The sequence below is a fragment of the Grus americana genome, chromosome 1 (genome assembly GCF_028858705.1).
Source record: "Grus americana isolate bGruAme1 chromosome 1, bGruAme1.mat, whole genome shotgun sequence".
Lineage (NCBI taxonomy): Eukaryota > Metazoa > Chordata > Aves > Gruiformes > Gruidae > Grus > Grus americana.
This window is the reverse complement of record NC_072852.1, coordinates 69,270,987-69,288,841: the sequence shown is the minus strand read 5'-3', so window position 1 is coordinate 69,288,841 and position 17,855 is coordinate 69,270,987. Positions and strand designations below refer to the sequence as shown.

The 17,855-nt window shown below is 45.9% G+C and overlaps 1 protein-coding gene across 1 annotated transcript in view; it reads left to right on the top strand.

The window, feature by feature from the left end:
- The window catches only part of CACNA2D4 (calcium voltage-gated channel auxiliary subunit alpha2delta 4), a 130,958-nt gene that overhangs the window by 14,971 nt on the left and 98,132 nt on the right, over positions 1–17,855 (top strand). Inside the window, 10 exon segments of the mRNA XM_054816835.1 lie at positions 242–301; positions 1,860–2,022; positions 4,175–4,306; positions 5,302–5,362; positions 5,931–6,081; positions 7,650–7,724; positions 8,852–8,941; positions 12,854–12,898; positions 12,900–12,944; positions 17,433–17,546. Of these exon segments, the coding sequence (XP_054672810.1) occupies positions 242–301; positions 1,860–2,022; positions 4,175–4,306; positions 5,302–5,362; positions 5,931–6,081; positions 7,650–7,724; positions 8,852–8,941; positions 12,854–12,898; positions 12,900–12,944; positions 17,433–17,546 (936 nt within the window).

The following is a 17,855-nucleotide window of genomic DNA, read 5'->3' as shown; positions in this document are numbered from 1 at the left end:
GAATATACTCAGCAATAAATAGCTGTGAATACACCTTCCAAGCTGCAAAGTTGCAGTACAGAATGGCTGGTCAGCAGAAAAGGAGAGAAAGAGGGAAGCTCATACCCTGTGACTGTGTGGTGGTGGTGGTGGCAGTCGTGTGTCTTTTCACTACCTGTGTGAACAGCTGGTATAGCTGGAAGAGCTTCTGGAGTGCTTTCCACAGCAGCCCCTCATCTTTCTTTCTGTGTGCTTGCATTAGAGGTTGGTGGAAGCAGCAGAAGATGCAGATCTGAACCACGAGTACAACTCCTCACTGGAGGTAAGTTTATCCCTGTCGGTGACAAAATATGACACCCATCCTCAGAGAGACTAGGCAAAAGGAAGGCCTAGGAGCACCCAGCCACCTCAGGCTCCTAGGCAGGTTAGGAGTTTCCTTGGCTTCAGGACACTCAGCTTGTCTAGAAACTGGTGTGATTTCCTTGGCAGATCCCAAACATAGTAACACCTAGGAGGTCAGTCCCTTTGGCTCCAGGAGGGAGAGGATTTGGGAGGACATCGGGTTGCATGATGTTATTGGCATTACACCAACGTTGTCGTTATGTGACATGTTAGTGCAAATTACCCAGTGCTTTGTGGGTTACTTGACTGGAAAATGAGCTAAAAATTGAGTGTGTATGAGCAATGAGGAGGATGCTGTTACAAATACCCACAGCAAACTGTTAATCCCAATGAAATGAGTTTCTCACCATCTCTCTCAACAGCTCCCATCATCTTTTCTCTACCCTGCAGACACCCACTTGTCAGGACTCCCTGTTAGGTGAAAGCTTGGTGCTGTCCATGCAATTTGGATAATTGTCTTTCTGTGAAAAACTGTAGCCAAGCTATGGGATTATTGCTGTTGAAGGGAACTGGAGTGAAAACTCTGAAGGAAATCCACTGCCCACAGTACAAGCACAGAGTGCTTAGCAGAAGTACAGGCTGCATCTGCAAGTACACCTCTCCATGCTGGGAAAGAAAATGCTTCCTGAAATCAAGCTATCTACCAATTTCACCTCTCCTACCTCTTTTTTTTAAGAATCATACTACAGTCATGCTAGTTGGGTCAGCTGCATTCACAGTAAGGGTCATGGATGAGCTATGTGACCCTGTATTTGCACACGCAGTTCGCACCCCTGAGTACTGTTAGTGCTTGAACATAAATCCTTAAATAACCTCTGCCCTCTGATAAAGTCAACAAAACCATCTTGAAAACATCTGTTATCCAAGGGTGAAGAGCATCCTGAAGATACTAAAGTGACCGTAGATGGTAAATCCCCAGCGGCCTTCACAGGGGGAAAACTGTATTGTCTTTGAGCACCTTCTGCTCTATCCTTTGCTCTTGATGAGCACCTTCTGCTTGCGGTGACAGAGTGTGGGGATAATCCTGGCTGGATATACATCAGGAGTTAACTCCAGTAAATGACAGCTGTAGAGACAGGGCAAGTAAGGTCAGAATCGGCATGCCCTGTAGAAACCTGGGAGATGGACCCAGTGAGACACTCCCTCTCTAGCTAGTCACTTAAGTACATCTGAGGGACCACAGGAATCTCACTGTGTCCCTTAGCTCTCAGGTGGCTCTTCCGCTGCTGGTTATGACCATGCTTTCAGTCATGTGGGCACCTGACAATAAGAAACTGGGCAGAAACCATCATTTGGGCAGCTTGACACTTTTCAGTTGGTAATGGCAGTTGTTTGCTGCTCATCTTGATCCTATTTGAAGCCTGAATTCTCCAGATGTCCCTTTTTTATGTTTTAAAGAGTGGGTTTTTTCAGGCAGTACTGGTAATTGTCTTATTCTCTCTTGTTGCCTTTCTCTTTTCCATTGTCTTCATCAACAGTTTGATTACTACAACTCTCTCCTGATTAATGAGAAGGATGAAAATGACAATTATGTGGAGCTTGGAGATGAATTCATTTTGGAGCCAAATGAGCATTTCAATAACCTGCTGGTGAACACAACATACAGCGATATCCAGCTCCCCACCAATGTCTACAACAAAGGTAATGGCCTCCACTGGTCTCTGCTTTCTCACTACTAGTAGGTTGCTGTGGAAACTACCAGTAATAATACTGAAAGAAAGGATGGGAATAGAAAAAACAACTGACAGAAAACAGGACTGGAAAGGTACTGTCCCAAGGCACGGTCATGTCTGTGCTGAAGTCTGTCACTGTGACAGGGCTTAGGTATAATCTGTTCTTGGAAGACCTCTAATGATGGACAGTCCTCCATTTTAGGCAGTATAGTCTCCTAGGGTTTATCTACCCAACCAAAGACGCTGTGAAACAAACTGTGATGTGAATTTATTGGCAATTGTTACTCTGTACAAAGGGTCAGAACTGTCAAGGTCTTTAGGTGTCAAGGATTTAATTGATTTCAGCTGAGAATTTAGACACCAAGTACCTTTGTGTTATGAGACACTAACACCTCACGGGAACACTCTTAAATTCCCAGTGAGCATCTGTAGGAGACTGGGGGTAATTCACAACTGCTACTGGGACACGACTGTTCTGGGGTATTTTCTGTTCTCAGCAAGCCTTTGGCACCATGGCCTCATCTGTGCCTGGTCTGCGTCTTCTCCCCCTGCACGTTCACACCACTCCAGCTACACACCAGGAACCGGTCTGTCGCCAGGCTGGTCAGCACACTGCCAAATCTGCAGGCTGAGACACCAGTTGCGATTGTCCTAAGTTTACTGCTCTTTTTGGCCAACACTCGAAGCTGCCTGAACTGGCTCCTTGCCTGCCTCCCCATCAGCAGTTACCCTTGCGTACGTTTTGGCAAGAAAGAAACCCGCCATTACTTCTCTCATAGATGGAGCTCATTTACAATCTTCGGGGCAGGCGCCTGGTGACTGTGCTCACAACTGCTACGTTATTTAGAGGGACAATAGAGGGAGTTCTATTTCTCCCATGATTTTAAATTAATTCCATCTGCTCTGACAGCCCCAGACACTAAAACCTTGCGCACAATAGAGCCACCAGCAGAGCTGGCTGTGGGTAGCTACAGCAGAGCTACACGAAGTAAGCTGTTGCCTGCAGCAGCATACAGAAAGAGGTGGCCAAATGGCCACTGTCAGAGACAGCAGAGAGGCACTGCCCAGCTAGCTGATTTCTTGCCTGTACAGCGTGACACAAAGCATCCAGCTGCTCTGCCTACGGCTGGAGGATGAGCAGGAGATGGAGGAGGAGGGCTGCTTCCATGCCCGAGGCTTTTCCCAGGAGCAGTGCCTGGCGGTGCTCGCTCCCTCTCTTGCAAACAGCAGCAAGCCTGGCTCTGCACAGCTCTTCTGGCTCCCTTCCTGCACGAGTTACTTTGGCCTCATCGCTGGGGAGTCACTGTTCAGTTTTCCCCCTATTTTGAACAAAACTGCCTTTAGTGAAGTGACTAAACAGGAAATGGTGGGTCAAAGCCCCCATCCCTTTCAACATTAACACAGTTAATCCTACAATGACCAGTTTCTTATAATTCTCTTTTTCTATTGCTGCTGCTTGGTCTCCTGAGGCAATGAGTCAACGCAGACACCAAATATACACTGCCTCTTATAAGTTCTTGCAAGTCTACAACTGCCTATTGATTCTGATGCAATCGGGGGCAAGGGAGGACAGCTCAGGCTTTGTGAAAGGGAAGGCGAAGAGGAAAAGAATAAAAAAATCTGGGGGAAAAAGAGGGGAGAGAGAAATGGCATGTAAATCCTAGAGTTCCTCTGTCTTAGATAATTGTCCTGCCTGTACGATATGCCAGTTGTGATCAGCACAGTGCTGGCTTTCCTGAGTGTCTCGGAGCCCTCTTCCATCCAGACACAATGCCCAAGGGCAGACAAGGGCTGCAAAGAGAAATGGGGTTAATAGTGTGTGACCCAGCTGAGATCACCTGTAGTGGCCAGTGGTGACCTGTCCTCCAGGATTTACTTGGATGAAGCATCCAATTCTCATCGCAATGCCTGTTGGAAAGCCGCTGTCAAGGGGGTAGGTGTCATTGTGAGGGGAAGAGATCGGGATAAAGGGACGTGGCTTTTGCAGACCACAAGGACAAGGCTGCATTCCTCCTGGGGCTGCCTTTGTTCCCATCCCCCTCTTCCATCTGGGGCAGAGGGGTGGTGGTCTCCCCTCTTTTGCACACATTTTTCCCAATTTTCTATTCTTTTCTCCACAGACCCTGACATCCTGAACGGTGTTTACATGTCAGAAGCCTTGAATCCTATTTTTGTGGACAACTTTGAAAGGGATCCCACGTTGACCTGGCAATACTTTGGCAGCTCCACTGGATTCTTCAGGCTCTACCCAGGTAAAAGAGCAGAGATCAGTTTCACTTTTTCGGCACAAAGCAATAGTCTTGAAGGACAGGGGCTGTGCCATGGAAGAGCTCAATTTGGAAAGCTTGGGGGCAGCATGGCCCATGAAGAGCAGGGTGCAGTAAACAAAAAGACTCAGTACATGAGCTGTTGCTGCTTAGGTTGAATAAATAGTGTCTACAGCAAACATAAACCCTTTTTTTCCCCACGTGGACCCTAGAGGAGTCTGCTTGCAAGGGTGTACCTCAGGCAGACTGCCATCTGAAAAGCACAAAACACCACAGCAAGACCCGCGAATCTCGCAGGCAGGGTGCAGAGGCTGCACAAGGGCTCCCTGCCTTGCATCTCTGTGGGTTTTTTAGCAGTGGCCACAGCCTCTCTCCATCGCCACATGTGGCAGATGCAGCTGGTCAGCCTGACTTGTTATCCACTTGCCAGCTGCAAGTGGCGCGTAAGGTCACGGCGCAAAGGGGGAGGACCCCTTGCTCGGAGGTACCCACGAGATCCTCCACAGCTGTAGCTTGGCCTGGTGGCCCCTCCATCAGATGGCTGCATGCCCTTGCTTGTTCTGTGACCTGACACGTGTTGTGGAAGGCAGAGATGACTATGAACAGAGCCTTTAGCAGAGAATCTGGGACGCATCCCTGTCACTGCTGCTGCTTTCTTATGCTCTCAGCCACCCTTGGGGAGAAAAAGATGTTGCCGAGAACTACATTAAAGTGGCAGAAAGTTTAAAGTAAGTGCAGTTGCTCCCCAAATCTATGCCTAGGTACTTTTTTTAATAGAAATTTAATAAACAGCTTATTGAGAACTGCTGAAGACCGTGCATTTCTGCAGAATGGCTGCTGTTCTTGCTGGCCAGACTTGCGTGACCCGCAGGGTAGCCGGGTCTCAGCAGTGAACAGCAGAAGTATGGGTGCCTGGGGAGCAGGGAGCAGATGCCGGCCTGTCTGTGTGCGTTGATTGCTCCTTTTGCTGCTCCCTTCAGGAATAAAGTGGTTACCAGATGAGAATGGAGTCATCTCCTTCGACTGCAGGAATCGTGGCTGGTAAGCGCTTTGGAGAGACTTGGCCAAAGCACCTCCCTGTCGTCTTCTCTCCCTCTTTTCCAAGGTGACACTTTGAGCTGCTGATCAGCAGTTACTGCCCCATGCTGCTCCTGTGAGAGATGAGGGCAATACCAGGTTAGGAATCCTGCCCTCCCACCTCCCAGCACCAGATTTCCATATGGCATCTAACACGTGCCACGTAGAAATCACCACCAGTGTATCCTTCCTTATAACTCTGTGACCTGAGGGACAGGGTTGTTCAGACTCCAGAAATGCCAGGCATTTACTCAGTCCACTTGGTATGGCTAAAGGAGGCTCTAGCAATTGTCACACTCACTTGAATCTGGACAAATGTCTGCAGCAGACCCACAACTTACCAATGCTGGAATTGAGATGCTGGGGCCAGTGAGAGAGGCAGGTTGGTAGGAGGGGACCCATCGGATGCTCAGCCTGACCATGCGGCATAGCTGTGCATGGGGTGCAGCTAGCATCGTGTTACAGCAGCGCACCCGGCGTTCCTCCTCCCCGTATGCTCACTCTGCTTCCTTGTATTCTTCTTTTTATAAAGGTACATCCAAGCAGCCACCTCTCCCAAGGACATTGTCATCATTGTGGATGTCAGTGGGAGCATGAAGGGCCTGCGGATGACCATTGCCAAACACACCATCATCACCATTTTAGATACTCTGGGAGAAAATGACTTTGTCAACATCATTGCAGTAAGTATGTCCCATTTCCAGTGTTGAGTTGTCTTCCTTGTGCTTCGTACCAACCCTTCAGTCCCCTTAGCAAACTTCAAGCATTACAGTGGCGTAACTACAACACTTAGTACCTATGTGGAATGGGAAATTAAAACCAATTACCCCAGGAAGGCAGCTTCATGTGGTCAGCAGGGTGGCTGCTAAGTCATCTCAGTCTCCCCTATGGAGGATGTCAGCTGCATCTTGTTGCTTACTTAGGGATGTGACTGCAACTGATAACAAAGTGCTGTAGAGAGATGTTTGAGCTAATAAATTTGCCTAGCCTAGCATAATACTGTGTCTGGGTCTAGAAGCAGTACAGTCCTCAGGACAATGTTTCCAGGGTAGAAAATGACTACCATATGACTTTTTGTGCACCAGCATCCTGCAAGGCTGCAATTCAGTTAAGAGTCAATCTGCAAAGACCTGCACAGAGTTTGGTCAGGTTGCCCTGGTGTTACTCTCTCCCTTTTTAAGCCTTGGCCAGGATGAGGACGGGCCAGTTACCCACAGAGAACCAGCACCAGTGACCACAGAAAGCAAAACGTTTCCATGATTCACACCAAGACTGGCGGGGTTGGTGCCCAGTTAAAGACAAATGTCTCCTCACCTCCTCATTTTCAAAGCTAATTCAAGCACCATCTCTTTCCCCAGGCTCCTTTCTACAAAAGCCTGCCAGGGCACAGTTACTGAGATATAAAGTCTACTTTCTGTTGATAGCTTCTTATTGTATAAGATAATTAGAAACTCCAGTGGTGACAGCTCTCTCTTTATATGGCTGGATAGATGGAAAAGTGAACAGTGTTGACCGAAAAATGGAGGGATGTCATTAAGGAGTTGGAAATATCATCTGTTCTTCAAAAACAATCCCAGAAAGAGCATAAAATATATATTATTTACTCACACCAAGAACCTACTGGCTCAGACACATTATATTCTGACCTAAGCTCCTATTGATCAGCTAACCATCAGTGGCCTCTTAGCCACTCTCTTATGAATTATGATCTTCCGAACCTTGCAAAAGGTTTACACTGGCATGTTTTACCTCACATATGTATCAGGCTAGAAGCCCCACTAATTATAACAGTTTGGTGGTAACTCGATATGTTATTGTTCAGCTGTGCGCCAGAGGCATCAGACATTAGGCTGCAAAACCACTGGCAAGGTTCAGCTGGCGACTGGGGACTCTCAAAGTCTCCAGAAAGCAAAAACACATGCAAATAGTGCTAGAAGCAAGGACAGAGGCACAAGTTAATAGAGTGTGGAGAAAATCTCTAGAGTGTGAATGGGGAAAAAAATCTAACTTTGTATGTGTAGATATGCCAAGATAGAACTCAGCAAAACACCATAATTAAACACCATAATTATTTAAGCAAATACAAGATTTATCAAAATTATAATTTACCACTACAAACAATTCTTAAGGGAAATATGTATAAAATGGCATAATGCTCCATATTGTTTTCTGAAGATCCACCTAGGATATGAACCCATTTTTGTGAATTTTCTCCCCTTACAACCCCTTTCTTTCCATTTTCTCTTTGCAGTACAATGATTATGTTCATTTTATCGAACCCTGTTTTAAGGGTATCCTGGTCCAAGCAGACAGAGATAACAGAGAGGTGAGTACCAGGCTCCTGTCGATGTTGTTCGGGTAGTTCTTTTAATGTAATAAGTACATGGGGTTAAGATGCTGCAGCCTGAAACTCCAAGGACAAGAAACATCTCCCAGAAGTGTGGGGGTTTGCATTTCGGAAACAAGCACCAGCTCAGTGGTGTGCGCCGAGTCCTTGGTTCACCTTTGCTTACACGAAGCTGCTGTAACATCAGGTCAGCTAAACGCCAGTAACCAGCTTCCCTGTGTCACAGCAGACTTGGCACCTCCACTGCCATGAGTGGACCCGGCCCAGACCGCTGTGGAAAAACAGCGTGCAGAGGGCAAAGGTTCTTCATCTCTGAAACCCCACATACTCAGACCTCAGAAAGGAGAAAAATCAGCCCTTTCCTGGTGAATGTGTTCTCAGCCTGGCCTGATCCTTCACCAGGGTGCACCGCCAACAAGCTTTCTCTTGATGAGGGGGTTTGCTGCTCTGATTGAGGAGGGCTCAGCAGCCCGAGGTGGTCAGCCTGCATCCCCCTGCTCCACCACCCTCTGGGCTGACTTGTATTTTTACATCTTCCTACTGATTGCTTTTTTTTCTTCCTTTTTCTCTCAATATTAATACTACAGAGGTAGCATACTCCTCCATGTCTTTTACAACCAGCTTTCTCCAGATTTCTTTCCTGTTCTAGCCCTGGGTCACAGAGTATGACTCCAGAGGGTGATGTCTCCTGCAGTGGTTCCCAAAGGAACCCCTAGCCTTTTTGGCACTATCCTACAGAGTTGCTCTTGCATGCACAGGAACGTTTTTTTTTTCCTGAAGGGGTGGATAAGGGAAAGTCTGATTTCTCATAGTTTCGTCCCTCGCGTGATGTTCCATGCACTACCAATTGTTCACAGCCCACAGGCTGAGAAACGCAGTCCTGCCGTGGCTGCCTGGGGGTAGGTGCAACATGATGGCACTGCCAATGGAGTGGCCACTTGACTTTCCCACCTCCATCCATCACGGTGTGGCACTGCCCTGCCAGCAGCGGTGAAGGATCAGGAGCCCAATGGCACAGACTTTTCCAGGTTACCCTTTCCTCCCCTGGTCCAAGGGAATGCCCTGCCTGCAACTCATTGCTGCCTTTTTGCCTCTCTTTTTGCCAGCATTTCAAGCAGCTGGTGGACGAACTGCAGGCAAAAGGAGTGGGAACTGTGAACAAGGCCTTGACAGAGTCCTTCAAAATCCTGAGGGAGGTAAGAGATGGTGCTGATGCTTGCATCAGGCACACATGTCCCTGCGCACCCCTACCTTCCCCTCTACATTTAACAACTTAGCACATCCCTCAGGGTGCTGCAGGGAGGGAGGAGGTATGAGCTGATTCACAGGTCACAAATTTGCAACAAGCAGTGTGCAGGGGTGACCTGGCTTCAGGGAGGTGTCGGTGTGTGCGTGATGCCCTGGGGCTGCTGATCCCTGCCCAGGAGGGATCACGAGCCAGCGAGGCTGTGGCCTCCTGAGTGTTTCCTTAACGAAGCCCCATGACTGGGCATCAACGAGGCACCTAGGTTATAGATGGTGGCAATCAAATATAACTGATCAGCTGAGGGCAACAATTATGGTCATAAGTAATGTTATTAGTGAGCCCTGGTAAGTAGATGATGATGAAGACATGAAAGATTCTCGGGCTTCGGATCTATTTCAATGTCACTTTGTTGAGGATCAGTGCTTGGGGAAGAAATCACAGGTACAGGAGAATTAATCAGTCAGTCTGATCATGTCCTGTGGTACAAATCATAAATGATTCATTGCCTTATGTGAATAATTGGGACTTCAGTAGCCTGGAGGTAAACATATGACTTAACTCTGTTTCTTAAGGAATGTTAACAAAAAAAAGGACCAAGAACCAGCTGAACACCCCCACCTCCTCATGGCACTGTGTAGCGGGGCTGGCCTAAAGATGCCCATGCCTTTGGTGCTGACAAAAATATGTACGTGGTATGATGCTACTGGCCATAATGATGGCATTGATGTTAAAGGTAATGTGCTAGAGGTATCTTATTGTTAAAAGAGGAGCTGTTGCCCAAGCATTCACGCACCATTCATGGTGTCACACACTCACTCTCTTATTCTTGGGCATGCTTCCTCCTTCTTCAGGCTAGACCCTACGTTTCCCACAGCAGAGTCTCAGGCTTCGGATTTTATAAAGTAATTAATTTAATTGAAATGTACAGCAGCAGGAACAGCCCGGGCTGGATGCTTCCAAAGAGAGGGACCCTGAACAAAGAAATCCCTGGGCAGTTATACCCTTGTGATCTACACACCTGCCCTTCACGCACGGTCCACGCGTCTTCTAGTCTGTTGGTGATTTTTGGTCTGGGGTTTTCTAACATCTAATTGGATTCTTTTTCTGTGTGCGGGCAGGCAGGCTCTTATCTTGTTGATTTGCAGTTTCAGCCGAAGGTTGGAGCCTCCTTATCTTCTGGTTTACGCTCCTTGAGCACCTGCCCTTGCTGGCGGAACATGGAGAACTGAAGAGTCCCAGACTTGGGAAAAACACTACCAAAACATTTGTGTGATATCAAAATACTTTCCCATATTAAAAGACTAAACACTGTACCAGCTGCTCAGAAAATTACTAAGAAAAATACCTCTATTATGGCCTAAGGGCTTCAGCAAATCTAGCTACTCATGCTAAGTAAACAGCACGAATCACACCATATTATAATCCTAAGTAATTTATTCTAATTTAAACTTATTTATGCTAAACAACTAATATTCCTCAACACTTATTTTACAAACTGAAATTTTAAGTTGTTAGCTATGGTGATGATATTTCTAATTTATGCCAGTGCAATCATGATCAGAGTTCAGTCCAGGGATGGTTGTAGCTGAGCTGACTCGTCAGTGGTAACAGCAGTATATAATGGCAACCTGAGTGTGGTGTAGCCTTGACATTGCAGCAATAGGATGGTAGCACTCCTAGTAGTCATGGTTCAACATCTTTGGGGGAAGATAGTTCCTGAGATGAATAGGGAAGTAGTAATCATATAAACCTAGAACACGGACTAGATGGCTGCTAGTTTTATCTATGTGTATCCTTGCATTTTATAACAAAATTAACTTTCCCTTTGAAACCAAAGATCAAGAGCCTATATAGGCCTGCATTGTATCAATCAGATTATTTAAACAATTTTTCCACCAGAGGAAAAATTATTTCTTAATATCTAATGTAGCACTGGTTATGTACAGTGACAGCAGATTAAACAAGCCCAATGCAGTACAACTGCAGAGTCTTTCAACCGGCACAGCTTTGAAGGTCTCAGTGGAGAATAATGGAGCATAGCCCTAAGGAAAGCCTGCTTGTCTCAGCTTGGAATAGCAGCCAGTCATGCCAGGCACAGGCACCAAAACTGGTCTGGTTCCACTAATGAGGAGACCTCACACCTCCTTTCTGGCAGGCATGGCTCACCCACTAGACTAGGCAATCCTTAAGCCTCCAGGACCTAAGACCTTTATAAAACCCTGCATATGTTGAGCCAGGTGTGTCCCTGGGCAATAAAAGGTATGTGGTGGAACAGCTGAGACAGGAAAAACTGTCCTCCACTGACATAGCTGGACCAAAAATACCTCCAAAGAGAGAGTGATGTCCATGCAGCACAGTGGACTAACTTAACTCCACTATTTTTCCTCTCTATTTGGCATCAAAAATGTAGTCAACTGTTTTAGTCATCGCTTATCTTGATCCTTGTTGATGCTCCTTTGGCTAATGAGGTCAAACCAGCTCTGAAATGGCTCTTAGTACAGCACCCAGTGGTGATAAAAACTGCTGATGTTATTCACTCACAAGGTGAGGTGCTACTTCCCTCATGCCTTTCATCATCACCTCAGATGTGGGGAGAGGGCAACTGACTCGGGCATTTGAGCATCTGCAGATGAGGAAAGGTGGCGGGGCTCTCAGTGACTGCCGGTGTCATGCTGCTCTGCGTCTTGGGAACTGCTGTCTATGAAACAGGAGTTCAGAAACAGGAACTGCAACAGGACCTCCTGCAAGTCACTTTGCAGCTTCATCCCAGGATTTCTGTTTGCCTGGTGACATTCAGAAGAGACAGAGATTGTGTCTCAGCACGCATGCAGCAGCCCCAGAGGCTGCGTATACATAGGCGTGCCAGTGTAGAAACGTGCCTGTTGGCCTGCAGCACCCTTCCCCAAACTGTAGCTTCCCTGGTAAGGGCTCACCTAAAGAGTGCCTCAATATCACCAACTGGAGCACCCCAGGGTCTGCAAGTACCACAGCTAACCTCCTTAAAGCCAAAGGTACCACCTGTGAGTGCTTATATGCTTTAAGGACTCCCTGAAATCTTCTCTCAGAGCTTCTTAGATCTATATCAGTAATAGGGGATGAAAAGGGTTTCCATCAGTGTGTCCTGAAACAAATCTGTGCTGCTGCAGTCATGCAGGTGGGAGGAGGAGGAACTTTGGTGGAACTGGCCACCCCCTTCCTGTCAGACAAAATTCACATTCTCAGCTTGTAATTGTGGCTGTTCCTCACAGACTGTCCCGCTATAGTTCATGGGAGCATACGCAAGAGAATGAAAATGAAAATTGCTACATCACACCGATGAAACAGGCTTTGCTGATTACAGTAGACAACCAGTAATAATATCTGTAATGAAAGTGACTGCAAAATTTCCCTGGTAATTTTCCTCAGTCCAATTGCTGGTAGAATTAATAGCCCAGCAGAGACCTACTCGGTGAGGCATGAGTAGCAGAAAGGGGTTGAAGAAGAGCACGATCTCTTTTTGTTTTCCTCCATTATGTTCTGGGGCAGACAGGGTATATTTTAATCTGTGACGCAATTTGCAGACCAGCTTCAGGAGAACAGTTAGCCAGAGCCTCTCCTGCTCCTCTCTGCCACGTTCAATAAACCACTTAAACCACTCTCTATTTCAATTTAGCCACACACCAAGTGGTTTCAATAAAACATGCATCCCAGGGAAACCATGGTCCTTAAAGCATACATTTATAAAGTGCTTCAAAATTCTCAGGCATCGAGTGCTATCTTTTGAGCTCCTTTCTTGTTTATCAAGTTTTAGTCTATCTTGCTGCTACCTTCTCTTTGTTTCAACAAGCTTGGCACGTCTTGTCCTCTCGCCCTTTTCCTGTAGGATGTATACCGCTTTGTTCCAGCCACTGCTCTGCTCTCGGCTGCTTTGCAGGCTGCCTGCCTTCGCTGAAACACCACGCTCCCAACAGCCTGTAAATGCTGCAGCTGAGAGCTATCAAGTGCTAAGCAGAGCAGAATAATTACTTTCCTTGTTTTACACACCATAGTTCTCTTAACACAACGTGAGACAACAGTTACCTTCCTTCAGACACTGTCACATTGTTAATTCCTATCCAGCTGATCTGCCTCTCTGGTATTCCTCTCCAGCCAGTATTCAGCCTCCTGTTCAGTGTTTGAGCCTCTGACTATCCTTTCCAATGTACGTCAATTGTGAAGTTATTTATATATTTTTATAGACATGCCAGATATATGTGTGTACATATATGCATATGCAAACACACCCCCCCTAATTCTAAAAAAATTATATATTCATATATTATATATTAATCTTTTAGGATTGGATAGTACAAAATCTGTGACTCTTCTGGGTCCTCCTTTCTCAGGATCCACTCAGAGTACTGAAAGCTGGTATTTTTCTGCCCCTGTAAAGGAAAAGAAGCCCCAGGTTCTGTTCTCGGAGGCCACCTTGGAATGGTGTCTTCTCTTGACACCAAGCTGTTTTAATGGTACCTTGACTTGCTGCTGAACTCAGAAGTGACATAAATTTTGAGGCTAATTATGAGTAGGTTACTCCAAAACAGCTATAGGTGAAAAAATGGTGAAACTGGTAACCAACTAGATTTCAGTAAGATGTAAAATTCTGTGTAACTTGAGCAAACTGGTGTCATAAAAAGAATGAACCCATCTGCTGATGTGAGTAATCAGAGGCATTTGTGGCCTCTTGTGCCCCACCTGTGTGGGGAAGCATTTCATTTGCACACTCACAAGAGGGCTGTGTTACTAATTTTTCTAGCAACATGCTAGATGTTTTAGGACAATTTACCCATCTAGTTTCTTCCCTTCTTGTAAGACACATTTGCTGCTGATTGCCTCTTTATCCTTTGGGATCTCATACAGTCCCAGTCAGGTCTCAGCCTGTGAGGCAAGTAGTCCAGCAACACCTCCTAAAATTCTTTCCCTTCCTGCTGAGCACAGATTATTCAAATGCTTTCAATTAACTTAACCCTAATACTTTGTGACCCTGCCTGTAATTCATTCATTCTTTTCTTTGTTTCTTATCACTTCAGTGTGTACCCAGCCATTACAACATTGTCCTTTTGATGATGAAGTATGGAGGCTATAAAGCATTTCTGCCTGACCATTCCCATTTTTATCATCTGGCAACATACTCTTTTTATTCCCTTTCTTGCTTCTTATCTGAACATTTATAAATCTTTTCTTGATTCTACTCGCATTTTTATGGATCTGGATTCTGCAGCATATTTTTCAGGATACACAAAGCTCAGGATTTCCTGTTTACCAGTTTATTCCATTTTGCTTAATGCCATCTCTCGTTTCTTCTTCATTGGCTTTCTGTTTCCTTCTCTGCTGCTAATTTTCTGACCATGAGACACTTTCCACTGAGTTGGAATTTTCGGTGATTCTGGAGGCATAAGAACAGGGCAGGAGGAGACGGAGGGGGGCTGCTCGGGCATCTGGCTAGATGTGTATATAATCAGCACGCGTGCCTGCGCATCACTGACCTATGCTGATGTTCCTATTGATTCACTAGTAACTCTGTGCCAGACTATAACTGCAAAGTAAATGGCAACGAGCAAACAAGGGAGTGCAAGAGACTATGACCCTGAATTAATTAGATCACGCCTGTTACTCCTGGCAACGTGACCAAAGTTATACAGGAGAATACGTAGCTCCGCGCCTCATTCACCGACAGCAGCTCTAGCCAGCATCTCTTCAGACATCTGTTCTGTGGACGTCTTGTTCCTTATCTCCCCCTCTTTCAGGCTCCTGAGACTTCAAGTCAGAGCAGGGAATTATGCTCAGAGCTTGATGTGAATGCCATCACATCATTTGCTACAGCTGCAGCCAGCCACAAAAGGACCTAAAAATCAGGGATTACCTCTTGTTCATTTGTTTTCTAAATCTGTCTTTTTAATCTCTATTTCTATGACACTGATGATTTCATTTTCCCTGTTGAAAATATCATCTACTCCTGTAATTAGGAGATTGCTGGTTCTGATACAGCATCTAATTTCTCAGTATCTCAGTATTATGAGGTCTGAAGTAAGCTACATGAAGAGATGTCTTATGTAGTTTGATGAAATGGTGGATGACCTTAATTAAGTGTTAATTTAATCATCATCTAAACAAAACACGTTGTAGATTGCAACAGTCTGGAATAAGCTGCTTTCGTAATTAAAAGGTTCATGTATCTGTGATCTGACCCTCATTCTGATGGCATCTTGCACACCATCGTAACCCTATGTCTCCCTAATGGACACTCATGCTAGCCATTCTTTCTGCTAATCTGCACGCAGTTGATCTCTGCCCTAGGAAGATCTTGCCTGAGACTCCTTGTCTTTCCTACCTGATGGTCTGTAGCAGAATCCCGTGCGGCTGTCAACTGCTTTTCCCCTTTTGTTTGCACCTAAGAGCATCCTGTGCTTGTTCCTGTTGTGCACCCTCAGCCTTTGCCCTGAGTCTCCTTGCTGAGCAGGGGGCATGTGTGCTCTGGCCCCTCCTGGAGCTCCACTTGCCCTGTAGCTCGCACCGATGAGTTTTTCCCATGGTACAAGGCATAGAAGTTTTTTTAACCACTGGAAATGTCAGACCTTGGGGACTCTGTAGAGAAAGACATGGGAGATCCCCACTGCTGGATTGGCATGGCCACAGCAGCAGAGGTACAGCTCGTGTCCCTGCTGAATGTGCTGCTCTGGTGATATGAAAGAGAGGGAGAACACCTAACCACCTCACATGGATGTTTTGCCTGAGAACAGCTAGTTAGAAATGACCCTGTCATGAAACAGGGAGAGGTGGGTTCGTACATGTGGTCATTCAGAAGCTATTGAATCCATGCTTGCTGCAGTAGAGTAACAGGTACTTCAGTGATATTAAGAGTAATGTTAAAGGAGGCAGGACTGATAACATAAATGGTCGTGGAAGGAGACATTATGGTGATATTAGCACTGAACCTGGTAATTTCATAATAAGGGATAATCACAGAGGTAATTGTAGGAGTGGTGAAATGACTGGGGAAATCTGGACTTGGAGTTGGCTTCCAGGTATCGACGGTCATAATGTTAATCTGCAGTGGAACCGCAGTAGCATCCGTGTTGGTAAAGACATTTGCTTTCTGTCCTAACATAACATTATCAAACTAGAAGGGGCTTGTGAATTGAACTCTAAAACATCTAAAAAGTCTCAGTTCACACCCTGTGCTCTTGCTCTCCCATCCAGAGCTTGCTTTTATTTTATGCAATTAGTCTTGCCGTTTGGATACCTTTTTCCTCATTTATAACGTGTAACTACCCTGTCCAGTTTAAAATTGCAGCTGTGTTTGATGTAACCTTAGTAACCCTTCAATTAGTCTCCCGTACACTCTCCATCTCATGCCATTGCCTCATTAATCTCTTGTGCAGAGTTGTCATATCTGCCTCTCTCCGTATTTTTTTTTTACTCTGCATCAGTTTCTGTATCCTCCTCTGTTGATTAGACTTTTCCTTGCTCAGAGTGTAGAAGCGGTGAGATGCTGTGTAAGGAGAAGTGCCTACTGACGCTGAGCTAGGAGCCGTAGCTGCTCGTTTTTGTGCCTTGACATCCTCTGCTACCTCCTCTGGTGACTGCTAATTCAACATCTGTGTTGGTGCTCCATAAGGCACTTCGTTCTCTGGAGCGGGTGTGCCGGAGGGCACGAGAGCCAAATGGCTCTGCATGCAGGAGCACTAGATAAGCAGCATTCAAAGGCCAGTCTTCCTGGCTGAACAGGTAGGGTCTAGCTTGCCCGTAAGAGCTGGCCTGTTCAACACCTCTCCCCATGTCCTTGGGAGCACATCAATATTTGTACCGGCCCCAGCATACTTCCACTCTACCTTAAATATCACTTATGCACAGATAACAGGTCCTCTGTCATTACAGAGTATGGCCTTTCGATCTGGCACATTCATAACCTATTGCAGCTCTGATGGCAGTAGCCTTCTCTTTTCATGTGCTCCTGCCTTTCTCTGCTATTTTTTTGGCAGATTGATGGATTTACTCTGAAATAATGAGTCTGATTTCCCCCTCCTCTCACATTTTCTGCCATAAAAAGTGACAGTTATTGCTGTCAAATCAGAATGGCAGTGTTTATGGTCAGTCAATAGTCATTTTGCATAAATGAATGTGACTGTGCAAGATGAGGCAGCAAGGGATCGCACCCTTCCTCCACAGCACTTATTTTATCATTATTTTACTTCTGTAAAGCCTCCTGTGTCCACCTGCGGTAGGAAAGGCTGTATAAATAATAATAAAAAAAATCATATGCAGCATACAAACACAGTCTTTATTTAAGCAGAGCTCTTTCTGAGCACAGTGTGAGATTTCCAAGAGGAAGTCAGGATCTGGCCCATCATGAATAAATACACTGCAGTTACACAGAAATGGCCTGTGCTGAGATAACTAATGCTCTTCCTCTCTGTTTGTAGTTCAGAGACGCCGGCCAAGGAGGCTTGTGTAACCAAGCTATCATGCTGATCACAGACGGAGCAGTGGAGGATTATGAAGCTGTGTTTGAAAAATACAACTGGCCAGATCGGAAGGTTTGTCTGGGAAGCGATAAATAGAAAGGGCCAGGAAAGGTGCTATCCTGCTATGGTGGGAATAGAAGAACGTGAGCCAGGATGACGGGCAGAGCGGAGCATTCACATCCTCCAATACCCGCGTGCATCTGGCTGTAAACACAAAACAAAGCAGCCTGGCAGGAGCCTGCTGCGGTGATTTTAGAGGTGGTAGGATCACAAAGGGATATCTGTAGGTCAGTGCAGAATTTTTTTTTCATACAGCCATTTTCCAAAGGTGCGGGCAATCAAAACATTCTCCTGATAAGATGATAAAGACTGAGCTGAGTA